The following is a 13,964-nucleotide window of genomic DNA, read 5'->3' on the forward strand; positions in this document are numbered from 1 at the left end:
TGGCCGAAATCAAGCTCTTCCTTTCGAAAAGACGCAGAACAGTTTCGGCCGCGACCACTTGCCATTTCAAAACGGTAGATCGTGCGGGCAACAAGCAACACGAATTCGCCAAGTCCAGTGATCAGCTGTCAGGCGCGTTCGGGGAACCACTACAAGAGACAAGGCTCCGAAAACATACGGTATCATGAACGTTAAATTTTTTAACTTACTTGAAGTTACTTTACTTTACGTTACTTTACTTTACGTTACTTTACTTTACGTTACTTTACTTTACGTTACTTTACTTTACGTTACTTTACTTTACGTTACTTTACTTTGCGTTAATTTACGTTACTTTACTTTACGTTACTTTACTTTACGTTACTTTATCTTCGAAACATTTACCCAGGTACGATTGCTATGTACTGGCACGGCACCATTATGTTGGGGACTAATCAATGAATAGGTTTTCTCTGACCCCAAACAATTGACCAGTGATCGTTTTTAAAGGATAAATAAAAATAATGAATGAAAACCCATAATAATAAACGAACGATAAATACAAGAAAACAAACTACAAAACTATAAACCGTGTGTCTTGCTAGCCTTTGCTTATTAATTCCTAATCATGTCCTAGGTTCGGAACCTCGCTCCGTGGTGGATCACATAACAACAACAACAAGATACAGGGCGGGTCTACACGAGGTGATGTAATAGTTAACTCAAAAACAAAATGACAAAATATGTAACCTAACTATCTATGAAATTATTATATTTAAAGGCGGTCCCTAACAGGATGCTTACCCCATCACATGTGACATGTATTGCATGGTGGGGTAAGTGAGCCTACAGTCATAAGCAGCAGTTGTTCCCAAACTTCTTATAATCCAGTACCACACGGTCGGCAATTACAGTCGCAGAATACCATCACCGTGTGTTAGGTAGTAAACAGTGAAGCCAATTAGTAATGGCCTCATTAATTGGGTGGCGGCCGCAGAGTTACTTTTCGACCTTGGCGTTAGCATGGATTTTCCCCAAGTGAGCCATCAGATTTCCTGTTCTAAAACAGGAAGAAAGCACATCCGAAATAGTCTAAACCGAAACAAGTATGAGGGGGAAATTTGCTAAAAAAATTTGTAAACCCATTGCAGCAACGATATGTTGGTGCGTCATCATTCGGAACTGAATGGGGAACGTATGTCGTCTTGAATAATAGCGCCGCAAGCCCATGTTGAAGTCAGAGGAACAAAATAAAATAAAATTAGCAGGGAGCGATCCTGCTTGCACTAGAATATTTGAGTGTCAGGCTAATGCCACAGTAGAAAATCCATATGTATTATAAACTTATAATTACCAGAAGCCAGGCCACTTTGCGAAGAACGGTCGGGAAGACGTCGCTCATCTGAAATTTTATTTCCCGATTACGAAATCTTGGGACTCAATGAAGGACCATGCGATAATCCGGGTTCTCACTAGCGAACATTATAACCTAACACAACTTGGACATTTGTTGTCAAGCCAATGCATTTTTTTCGACTAAGTTAGTAGGAAAGAACATCAGTGGATCCCCTTCTCTACGGTGCGTGTGTGAGCTTTAGTTCTGCGAGCTAATTTTTTAAAAAAAGCATAGCTTAAACCCTATTTGCCAAAACCATTAACATAACATAACATAGTGATGTCGGCGCTGAAGTGTAGGCCTGATGTGGCCTGTCGCCTATTCTTTTCCTTTTCGTGCCTTGTTCATAGATCTAAACTCGTGTCATTTGACCGGATCTTTTCATGACTGGCGATAGTTTGAAGTAGCTACTAGACTTCCACCGGGTTCGATAAGGAGCTAGGCATTTCAAATCTGAACATATATTTTTCCATAGCTTTATCTAGTCTGTTCTTGAACGCGTTCATGCTTGGGGCGCCAATTTTTAGCTCATATAAATTTAAATACACAATTACTTCATATAAATTTAAATATAAATAAGTAGAGAACATTGATGGCTTCCTTTATGTAGTAGGAGCCGTCAATGGACACGATTTGTAGACCAATCAAGTTCCCAACACAAGCCTCTCGTGTACCTAAATTTTTCCTTTGATTGTTCAAATTACCTGCGATGCAAAAGCCTCATCGTCAACAATAGCGCGGACAATACTGACAGCTTCCTCTATGATACGCTCCAGAAGCCCTTGATAACACACCAACGCTTGGACGACAAAGTTTCGGCAAGTTATTGTTACTTGGTAAGTAATTCCGTGTATAGCAAAGAAGAAGTTTCTCTTCAGTGATACTTAACTTGCGTATTTAATCAGTAAATGCGGCTGTATACGACTTTATTTTTTTATACTATCGTAACACTGGTAAACTCGAATGTAGTAATCCAACTTTCCAAACCTTATTGTTCGGGACACTTATTGATGCATAATTGCACTATTATTTGGTTAGATGTGGTCATACAATGGAAAACTAACTGGTGATTATCCGTGCATTTGTGCACTTCCGTTCAGTTGGGCTATAAATAAAACTTTTTGAAGTCAAGCGCCGGAGTGCGTAACTTCTCGACGATCGAGGACCTCACTCCTGCAGTGCCTCCACGCAGTAGAGCTCCTCGGTATTCGTCTGATAAGTATTCTAAATGATCGTCTGGACATGTATTTATTTACTTAGAAATACGTGACTGCTGGGCATATTACCCCACCATACTTAAGTATCCAGTCGTAGTATTACGCATTAAGATGACGAGCTTCTTTGTAAGTAATTCCAGCCCAATCTGCGCGTACTGGAAACGGAGGACCAGTTCGATGTGAAATTGTTAGGCTTGGCCTGAACGTTGAATTTAGACCTCCCTTTTATAGTGAATGTTATGTGAGGATGTACCCCCAAAAAAATTAAGATAGGCGTACTACATCTAAAAAAATTTCATTATGTAATATTTGTAGTTGTGTAAATTCTCTTTGAAAAGGGGATTGCGACTAGAATAACATCGGCACAGTAACACTTTACACTTTACAGCTTTCATCTTGGATGCCTTGCTTGTGAGGCTAACTCTTGATTTGAGGAACTATTGGTCTGAGTCTAACTCTCCATAAAATAAGTTTGATCTGTTTGTTAAGCATGCTTATGACCCTTTTTGTTAAATTATGTTTTGAGAAAAAGTCCAGAATTTGTTATCGTATCACATGCAATAATCGTACTTGCACTGCACCGAAGCAATGAGCATTTTTATTCACTATGATATTGTTTCATTTTCAATATTTCCGCGTAACACGATTGGTCAACGTTGCTTCAGCAATGCAATTATGCATCTGTTTGCACTGAACATTTTCTCTGTGTGTTCATCACACTGATAATGTCTGTTTTCAACAATGTTCACTCCCTTCTCTTTATTCTTCGCTTCATCTTGAACAGTCAGCCGGTCTAATTTTTTTCATCAGTGAATAGCCATAATGAGAGTTTGGTACGTGCTATCTGGGCGTCGACCGGGCTTCATGCCAGCATCTTTACTCCTGTTGCTAGCCACACTTGCTGCCTGTGCCATCGACCCCGATGAGCTACGTGAGTATATATATCTCTGCCCTTGACGTCGCCAATAGAAACGGAGTATACACGTTGCCTCGTGATCCCTTGACGGTATTCCCTTCAAGTGCAACGTAACTGTAATTACGTTGCACTTGCCTACATAAAAAATAGAATTTTCGTATGTAAAATATCAATCTCATTTAGTCAAATTTAAACGTAGCATACTTTTTGCGTCCGTAGAACCTTCCCACCAGACATTTGCCGTCGAATAACTGTCAAAATAAATGTTGTTTCGTTAAATCAACGTTAGATGAACGTTATTTCAGCTTTATTTGCTTGGTGGGTAATAATCGGGCTGATCTTACCCCAGATGCACATCATTGGTATAAGCTGGGCGTTGAGGACATAAATGAAGCACTACAGCGCACTCAGAACACGAAGCTGGCCAAGAATGTGGTGCTCTTCTTGGGTGATGGTGAGTTCTGAGGACTTTATTGGCCGCTGATATATTATATGATATACCCACTTTAATGCTGCTCGTGTGTGAATCGATCGACACAGGATTAGAACGATCTATAGGATCAGTTGACCCAAGGGTTAGAAGAGACTGGATTTAGATTTAGTACGCAATATTATGTACGACCAATCTCAGTTTTGAAAAACTAGCAGTTTCGACGTCTAGATAAGCTAATGCACATTCGATTAATGTAAATTGCTATTACATTTTTTCGTACATGTGTCAAAATTTCTGCTATCTAAAGTTCAATTTACTCGATACTTTCAAAATTCATGGTTAAAAAATCAAAAGTCAGAAAGTTATTTTAATGACGCGAAAAAATATATTTTTTATTTAGCGTAAGTAAATACCTATCAATAATGGTCTTAAATTAATTCATAGTATGTTTCCAATTTTGTGCCAGCTTCAATTGCGCAAATTTTCGTTCTCATCTAACTAGTTCACATTTACCTCGCTGCATTATTATATATTTTGAAATATGTTTCATGAAATCACAAAAAAATATTTTGTTCTTTCCGTTGACAGCCTATTTTTTCTTCATTTAATAAAGCTGTATAAATTTTAAATTGATCAACGTAAACGATTTTTTAATATAACATTGATCTTTTAATTTCCCAGGCATGGGAATTTCCACTGTCACTGCTGGTCGCATTTTCAAAGGCCAGAAACATGGGAAGTCCGGAGAAGAAGGATATTTGTCATTTGAACGCTTCCCTAACATGGCTCTACTTAAGGTATGAAAGGAAATTTTCTACTCAGGAAATTACAATTTATAAATCATATTCAATCAGCAAACGACAACTTGATGTAATATAACTCCCTTACACGGGATATCGATGTTTATTTTGAAGAACTCTTAAAAAATATTTTTTTTAGCCAGTCAGCCTCAATTCGTCGGGAAAAAATTGACAGATAAAATAATATATAATTAATATTTGAAGCAGGAATAAATCAAGTTGAAATCGGTAAAAGTGATTGATGTTGAGCTTGAGAAGTTGATAGACAATGAAATTCTGCAGACATACAACGTGGATAAGCAAGTGGCAGACAGTGCAGCCGCTGCCACAGCTTTCTTGTCTGGCGCCAAAGGCAACTTCTACACCCTTGGCGTGACGGCCGCGGTCAAAGCCGGTGACTGCGCCGCTTCTTTGCTTCCAGAAAACCGACCCAAGTCCATCCTGTCCTGGGCGCAGGAGCAGGGCAAAGAAACAGGTGATAACAGCACAATCTTATACTGGTGATAGATACGTAGAACAGCACCATCTTATACCGGCAAAGAAACAGGTGATGACAGCACCATCTTATATTATCTATGATAAGGGCTTCCCAGATCGAGGTTGCGTCAGGTCAGAAAAATATGATCGTATTTTAGAGGTCTTTGATGAACTTTATTTAGAAACTTCTTTCTCAATATAAATTCTTGTGAATGACCGGCGTTTGTCACAGGTGATAATAGAAACACATAGTACTATAAATCCGTTAAAATCCGGGCAGCTTGATGACCAGGAGTTGCAGGGTTGTTATGCTACAACTCTTACTAATCTAACCCCCTACTAATCAAGCACTTTTTGTTTCATCACCATTGGAACGGAAGGCCTCGTGACGAACACACGCATCACTCACGCAACTCCTGGAGCTGCGTACGCCTCATCAGCGCAGCGCGAGTGGGAGTGCGACGCCAAGATGAAGGAGGAGGCCGATCCTTCAGTTATGCAGTGCAAGGACATCGCCCGCCAGCTGGTGGAAGATGAGCCCGGCATGAGCTTGAAGGTGTGATATGTACTCAATATATTGTTCTTATAGTCCTGGAATAATATTGTTCAATTTGAAGATTTAGACGAATGGATTAATACTTTTACATGTTTTTATAAGAAAAAAATTTTATTTCCCATGTAATATGAAATCGATTAAAATTTTTATCTGGAAAGACTCATGTTGACGATTAAAACAAGCAAGAAAGATTTCAGGTATCGTCCTCGAATCATTGCTAGCCACGACTTGGCTACAATGTTTAAATAATCTCATATTTGTTGATCGAATAGTATCGTGACTCAGGCTTCACGATACTATCCGAATTATTGAAGGCATCCGGAATACCAGATATTTAACCCTCAGATCACTAAAACCAAGATATTCTATGGGAAGCTGATTTGTGCATGCAACTATTCATCTCAATTGACTTTGGTTTGCAATGAAATCAGGACGTTGAAAGCGAGTTTAAACCGTAGGTGATATTTGGCGGTGGTCGGCAAGCCATGGGAGCGCCGCTAACCAACTCAACGACCACCTCCTGCCGGCGGCTGGACGGACAGAACCTGGCGCTCAAGTGGCAGGAGAGACGGCAGAGCGAGAACGCTTCCTACGCCTACGTCACCAACACACGGCAGCTCAAAGACGTCGACATTAACAATACTGAGTTCATTTTAGGTACGAGGTGTCCTATACACGTGATGAGGTACGTTTTGCCTTGTACGTAACATTTTTGAGCGTCCGAAGAACTTTCGTGACTATATCATGTTCTGTATTCGAATGAATGCGCAATCTGAGTAATTTTATTCTTGCGGTTTTCTAATAAACGATGTCCATTAACAGCATTATTTCTGACACTAAGCCGTTTCGTGCTTCTTGTTCATGATAACCATGCTACGTTTATAGAAATATTCACGTGAACGCTGGCATCTTTGTAACTTTTCAATTCATCAACCATGATGGCATGGCGTGCGCAGGTCTGTTTGCAGACAACCACATGTCGTACGAGCGCAACCGTGACGTCAGTGAGGCCGGCGAGCCGAGCCTCAGCGAGCTCGTCGCTACTGCCATCAGACGACTCGACCGAGCAAAGAAAGGCTACTTTCTGATCGTCAGTTGCTTCCTTTTGTTCGCCAAAAATTTAGAAGGCTAATTTCAATTAACATAGACAGTTTTGTTAACTATTGTTATGTGATTTAATTTACTGTCGGTTGGAAGATTGTGAGCTGAGAGATATTGAATCCGTTCAAGTATTAGTAACAATGTTTTATTGCTGCACTTCCAATCTGAGTTATATTTCTCCAGGTTGAAGGCGGACGTATCGACCACGCCATGCACGACGGCAAAGCCCAGTTGGCGCTGGAGGAAATGTTGGCGTTTGACGCGGCCGTCGCCACGGCTCTGGGACTCGTCGACCTCAACGAGACGCTCGTCATCGTCACGGCCGACCACAGTCACGGCCTCGCCATCAACGGCTACCCTGACCGCGGCAACGATATTCTGGGTCTGGTTTTGTCCCTTGATTATTATTCAATGTAAATCTCAGCAATGAACTGAAGGGATATCGTTTAGATGTGAAAATTAAACCCGTCGTAGTGTCAGCCGTCCCAGCACGACAACAGCAATACCATCCACGGCTACCTGACCGGAACAACGATATTTTAATTGCTTATTTTGTCCCTTGCCAAAAATTCATTTCGAATCTCCGTACTGTACTGAGGCATGTAGATTTTTTAGATTTCTTTATTAAACACATCGCAGAGGCGGCCAACCATGCACTGCCACGGTCTTACTATAAACAGGTACCTTGAATGGAGCAACGATATTTGGGTGCATCATTTCCCCATTGTTACGATTTACTACAAATGCCGGAATTGAAGTGAGGCATTCATAATTTCAGCATTAGCAACTTTTTTATTCGGAGAAACATTTTTGTCTTATGGTTCAAACATAAGAGGCAGTGTGAAATTAAGTGAAATTAAATTTTGAGAGTTTAACTGAGACATTGAGACAATGAATTCCCTCAAGCCACACCTATGCACAATTTTCACCTATGATTATTCCGCTGTATTTATTTACTGAGATTCTCTATAGAACACTCAGTTCGCACTTGTTTTTAATCTTGAGGGAGAAATCGTCATAGTTGTACCTTGAATATCAAATGATTGAGAAAAATTGTTAATCAATTGCAAAATGAGCAACGCAGATAAAAATCTACAGTTTCACAAATGGAGGAAGAAAAATATAAGCTGCTTCATCCCGTGATCAATTGAGGGTACCAGTGGAGAAGTTGTGCTGGAAATAGCTACAAATTTACGGTTTTGCGGTTCGGAAACGCCTATTTTGTTAAATGTTTATACTATTTGGTAAATTACTTGGTTTAAAAATTTATGTAATTTTCAACCATAGGTCCGGAATGGGTGGTAGTCAGTAATCAAAGTACCAATGTATATATCATGATTGGCATGTAGGGCTTTATTAAAATCTATGTTGCCCAACATACTGTAGTATTTTATTGTTATAATACGTGTCTTTCGTGTGACCACCATATGATCGGCACTCTTTGCAATGAATTCATTTAATGTGAATTTTAATGAACTCTTTTTATGTGTTTTCAATACAGGTACGACATTCTACGAAGAGGGCATTGCCGACAACATGCCCCACACGACACTCCTGTTCACCACTGGACCAGGCTTCAACTACTCCTATGATGGCACTAAAGTACGACTCAATTCTTTATACTTTTATGAGGCTATAGGAAAAATTTATGATAATGGTAATAGGGGTATCAGTCCTTAAGAGGCAAAATTTGGCATATCGTCGATTCCAGACATCGCAAATTACTTACAGTTGGCTTGGTCTCGTACCCGTAACTCACTGCTCCAATCTTGGCACTTTGAGCTGTGTAACCACGGGGGCAATCTGCCATTCAGACTGCAGTGCGTTTTAGAATGTAGATGCAGGTTCATATATCGTTGTACTTTCTTGCACGTTATTTCTGGTAGAGCGTTGAAATTGTAGGCAAGGTCTCTTCGGTATACATAGTACAAGCATATTATAATCGTACTACTCAAGTTTAGGGCTAATGCAGCTTGGTTTCACAGGATAAAATATCGGCAAACGCATGTTACCATGCACGGCTATATGTTTAACAATAATCATGGGAAAAAGTAAATCTAAGGCCAATACAGATCAACAATCAGTCCTGCAGGCGGTACAAGCTAGCTATGACGAGGGTAATGCCGGCTCTACTCAGCGCATTGTAGTGGAGTGCTAACTCCCGTCTCCCAATAAATGTATATATTTTTCCTTAGGTGCAATTTACCGGAGCTGGAGACCCCTGAATACAACGATTAAATTCTTCTTATTAACCATTCAAATTTTGGTATAAAATCTATAATTGCTAAGATATTTCCAGGTTGTGAGAGCGAACGTATCAGGTGTGGACACCCGCGCGGCGTCCTACATGTTCCCTGCAACTGTGCCCACAAAGATGGGGGAGTCCCTGCACAGCGGAGAGGATGTGGCTGCTTATGCCGCTGGTGAGGCTGTAAACTTTGTCCTCTATATTATTAATAGTTGTTGTCATGTTAAAATTAGGCTAGTCGTTGCCATAGTTATCTTGATTAGTCGTTGCCATGTTTGGACTGGAATAGTCGTTGCTATATTTATCTAGATTAGTCGTTGCCATGCTTTAACTTGACTAGTCTTGCCATATTTATCTAGATTAGTCGTTGCCATGTTTTAACTTGACTATTCATTGCTATATTTATCTAGATTAGTCGTTGCCATGTTTTAACTAAACTAGTCGTTGCAATATTATGACTAGACCAGTCGTAGTCTTATAAGGAATAGACTAGTCATTGCCGTATTAGGACTAGACTAGTCGTTGCCATATTAGAATTACATTATTCAGTGCAATATTTGTCTAGACTGTATTCCCTCACGCTGACAGGATGGTTCACTCTATTCTCCCTAATATTAATCACCTTAAAATGTTTTTAATTATTAGGACCTTGGTACTGCTCTCAACTTCCGACTCCTCAAGTTTGATCACCCCATAAATTATTTATAACAATCAGATCCGTTACATTGCGGTCAGTCCCTACACAACAATATTAATCATCTTATAATATATATAATCATCAGGCCCGTGGTCGCACCTGTTCCACCGAACGCACGAGCAGACCTACGTGGCCCACGTGATTGCGTACGCCGCTCAGGTGGGGCCATTCGCGTCGCCCCACGCGCCTTAAAACTTTACGCTGAGAACCTTGATGTTTGCTCAACACTAAAAAAAAAAAAGGAATGGGTAATATTGTTTACATGGTGATGCACTTTAACACCAACAGCTCGAGCAGAGAGCGGACGTTGCACTGACATGCCATTTTAGTGGGCCAGACTGGGTCGGGTTTACCCACTCAGGAGTAAAAAGTGTATCCGTTTTTGGACAAAGTATCACTCGTTTCTCTGAGTGAATAAAAATTTCAAATAACTGTGTTTTTTTCACTAAAAATTATAAATGGAATGTATTACCTGATAAATAAATGTATTGCATGGCTTAACTTGAAGCGTTTTCAATGCCTATCAGAAGAATTTCTAGAGAGTAAGAGGCTAGCAGTGCCAATAGATTTCATCGATTTTTCGTACACACGATTTTTAAAAAAACTGCATAAACTTCCCAAACGTATATATGAGCTAGAATTCCGTGATTAGAAGTAGAAACAGACGAGTATAAAAATAGTGCATAGTGTGTACATCAAATATTTATGTTGATCGAACTATTATTTGTTGTTTAACGAGGGGCCTCTCCATAATTCAGTTTTTTGGCATCTGGTGGATATGTTAATTCTCGTAATTTTTGTTACAAGTTATAACGTATTTCGAATGGCTTTGCCAAGCTTGATGTTCAAACAATAGGTGCTGTGAATGGAACCTTAAGTATCGATTTGAAATTCATGAATGAAAGTTAGACACATTTTGATAACTAGTCGAATGAAAAAGTTTATAACTCAGAGGTTATCTGATGACTCTTAGAGATCCACTGATTCTTGCCAAGTCGATGACTTAGGCCTTGTGAAAAATTTTATTTGCTTTTAATTTTAGAGTTCATAAATTCTGCTTCGTGTCAGATATATCATCAGTTCTTGAATTTATTTGTGAGCTCTAAATTTTCGAGTGTAACGTGTTTTCGTAGCCTTTTTTCCACCCGTAACTCTTCTTTCGAATCGAAATAAATTTTCTCGAGGGAAAAATTTAACATTGACAGCGACGATAATTAGTTCAATGTTCAACTTTCAGAGAGCTTGAAGATTTTGGTGAAATAAAGGAAATAATTTGTGGAAATCAGTTTTGTATTCATGATGACTGACTAATTATTTTTTTGAGATCTTTGGGTGTTTGATTAAGCAAAAGAGTTCAACTTGTGGCGAGCACCAGAATGGCGACCTGAGGTCGTGTAAATCCTGCAGTACAATTCATGATTTAACAACCTTGACCTCCGCAGAGCAGTAGTGTTGGAGCACTGAGCTGCGGGTTTGATCCCAGCTTCCTGGGCAGTCTAGTCAAAATTGGCTAGGTGGTTGAGAATAGCAAGTATCCAGCAAAATAGAAAATTTATGTCACGTCAGATTCAGTCTATTCAACGCTGAAAAAATTAAATCTTTACAATTACATCAAGCCATAGAAGACGAATGCGAGCCAATAGTCTTCATTGGTTAACTCTTTTGTTTAAAAAGAAATTTCAATCGCCAAGAAAAGGCTGCCATTAGTGAATATTTAAACACAATTTTATACACAAAATAAATGGAATAACGAATTATGTTTGCATATCAGGTTGAATGGCATTAAATATAATAAGTTCAGCCTTTATAGCCCACCTAAATTGTAAAAAATTACAGCGAAATAATGGCGCTTACACGATGTTCACGACTCAATAAAATCTTGTATATCTACGGTATGTTAATTAATTAACGATGTAGTACTTACATAAAGCATTAATCATTGAACTTCTCTTGCTTACTCAATAAATTAATGATTAACCTAAAAGTTTAATTAATAATTAAGTTTCAAACCCAAGCAGAAGAAAAACTAATTTAAATTTATTTGAAAAATAATACACATTAGCTGTTCATTCATGATAAAATTCATGTAAACGGTGACAATGCGGACACATTTAAGACGCATGTGGGCAAATAAATTTCCTAATATTATTAAAATTTATTAGTAATGACTCAGCGAAATAATAACTTATTTTTCAATTTACTCATAGCACAATCACCAGATTTTTTGCTCATGATAGAACTATTATAGTTCATGCATGTTTTTCGCTGGTTAACTCGTGAAAAAATTAATTTTGTCCTTAAATGATCGGATCCATGTTCTAGGAAGTATCGTAAATATGTCTGCTTTCCGACACTTACCTAGGGGACTGGCACATCGGAATCATTGTGAAGCTCAGTCAGTGTGGGCTAGCTAAATGTGTAAATTGTAAGCAGTGTTAAATGTGTAATTAACTGCATTAAAGATATATGAGAGACCAAAAAATTTGTATTGAGTATTGCATAATGTCTGCAATATCCATGCGCTATAAATGACCCCCGTATTCCGTAAGAATATTTTCGCCTTGTCGGGTTACGCACGGCACGGCGCAGACATTGAAGGGACACCCCTAAAAACGCATTTACAGTAGGCTAGGTAGAAGTAGAACCTTGTTTAGCAAAGGCTCCAGTTAAGGAAAAATTGATTGACATCAAAAATTTTAATTACATTTACCTTGCTCAGCAAAAAAACAAAATTTTCACTTGTGAAAAAATTAATGTTTCGTCACTAGCAGACATCAGTCATCACAAAATTATGCATACCTACCTAGAGCCTAGAGGCTAGAAATAACTAGAATGCCATAGAAATGAAATGATAGATGGAATTGTGCACCTGGCAGCCTTTTGAATTGCTTATTTCCTGCTAACGGTGATCTAGCGGGATGATCAATCGTTACTTAATTCGTATACGAATTACGAATTAACTAATCGTTTGTATACTTAATGCAAGAGAATGAATAATTATGTTGTTTCTGATCAAACAAACAAAACCTTTTTCTGTTTCTGATCAAACGAACGAAAACTTCTGATCAAATGAACGAAAACTTCTGATCAAACCAGACTGGAATAATGGGCAGGAGTCACCCGTACAAGAGCAAAAATCACCTGTCAACGAGGGACAATTTTACCCGTGGCCATGGATAATTTCACCCGTAGCCAATGGCCATGGTTTTCTTTACCCGTGGCCATGGATAAATTTAACCGCGCCCGTAGAGCTACAGTTTCAACAGTAATGGCCAAAAGCCCTTAAACAGCACATCGCCAGAAAAAATTCATTACATGTAAGGCTGTACTGAATTCGTCGTACCTTCTTTCACAGATAAAGTCACTCACTACACTCAACAAATGCAAGCATCTGTTGCCGTTTTGGTGGTGTCTCTCATAATGCGGATTACGGACACGCGAGCCGGAGCAGCTACATCAAACCCTTCAGTAGCGAATTTTTTTTTTAGCGTTTGATGACGGTTTGCTCTAGCTCGTACAAAAAATACTTTATAGGTTTGAATAATCTATGATGCATTTTAGTAGAGTTACGAATTTCAAGAAAGCGTAAATCAGAACAATAAAAATCCATGCTAAAAATTATGTTTTTGAAATTAACCTCATGACAAACATGCGAACATTCAACTTTGTTTTTTGCACGTTTGTTTGGACATGGATCATTTTCAGCTAGTGGTCGTGTCAGAAAACCTGAGAGAACAATATTCACTTTCAGTTTTATGAGCCAATACAATACATAAACCAATTTATTCGATTAGAAATTTCTATAATTAGTAAAAACGCGTCATACTGATCGAATTATCATACAAATTTTGATTAAACACATTGGACAATCCATGTTCATATTAGATCCGAATGTCACTCCTTACATAATTTTATATAATTAATACGTAAACAATTTACGTTTTAATTGATAAAAATAATACGGTTAAAAAAATTAATGCATAACGACTAACGCTTATTTAAATTATTATCATGTTAATTACATATGGCGCACAGACCACAGAGCTGGGATCAAACCCGCACTTCTCTGGCCAAGTCCAGGTACTCTGAACTGTATTGCCTCTGGGTTACTGTTCATTATTCTCATTTATCTCCCATGAGATTG

The 13,964-nt window shown here is 38.7% G+C and overlaps 1 protein-coding gene across 2 annotated transcripts; it reads left to right on the forward strand.

Annotated features, from left to right (window-relative positions):
* Nucleotides 1-2,509: 2,509 nt before the first annotated feature.
* On the forward strand, nucleotides 2,510-10,277 carry LOC108678879 (alkaline phosphatase, tissue-nonspecific isozyme). Of its 2 annotated transcripts, XM_047883070.1 has the most exons (12): nucleotides 2,510-2,579; nucleotides 3,403-3,523; nucleotides 3,858-3,962; nucleotides 4,623-4,738; nucleotides 5,024-5,216; nucleotides 5,599-5,774; nucleotides 6,233-6,431; nucleotides 6,731-6,864; nucleotides 7,059-7,257; nucleotides 8,377-8,477; nucleotides 9,175-9,298; nucleotides 9,906-10,277. In XM_047883070.1, the coding sequence occupies exons 2-12, from the start codon at nucleotides 3,415-3,417 to the stop codon at nucleotides 10,010-10,012; spliced, it is 1,563 nt and encodes a 520-aa protein (XP_047739026.1). In that variant the 5' UTR covers nucleotides 2,510-2,579; nucleotides 3,403-3,414; the 3' UTR covers nucleotides 10,013-10,277. The 2 variants fall into 2 exon arrangements, with proteins under 2 accessions (XP_047739026.1, XP_018022863.1); XM_018167374.2 differs by lacking the exon at nucleotides 2,510-2,579 and having other exon boundaries at nucleotides 2,598-3,523.
* Nucleotides 10,278-13,964: the final 3,687 nt, after the last annotated feature.

Source organism: Hyalella azteca, unplaced genomic scaffold (genome assembly GCF_000764305.2).
Source record: "Hyalella azteca isolate HAZT.00-mixed unplaced genomic scaffold, Hazt_2.0.2 contig11923, whole genome shotgun sequence".
NCBI classification, from domain to species: domain Eukaryota; kingdom Metazoa; phylum Arthropoda; class Malacostraca; order Amphipoda; family Hyalellidae; genus Hyalella; species Hyalella azteca.

Bases quoted from the DNA above. Each gene is read 5' to 3' on its own strand.
- LOC108678879 (XM_047883070.1), top strand. From the start codon at position 3,415: ATGAGAGTTTGGTACGTGCTATCTGGGCGTCGACCGGGCTTCATGCCA. The intron at 6,865-7,058 runs GTCAGTTGCTTC...ATATTTCTCCAG, and splicing joins AGAAAGGCTACTTTCTGATC to GTTGAAGGCGGACGTATCGA. The intron at 7,258-8,376 runs GTCTGGTTTTGT...TTTTCAATACAG, and splicing joins CCGCGGCAACGATATTCTGG to GTACGACATTCTACGAAGAG.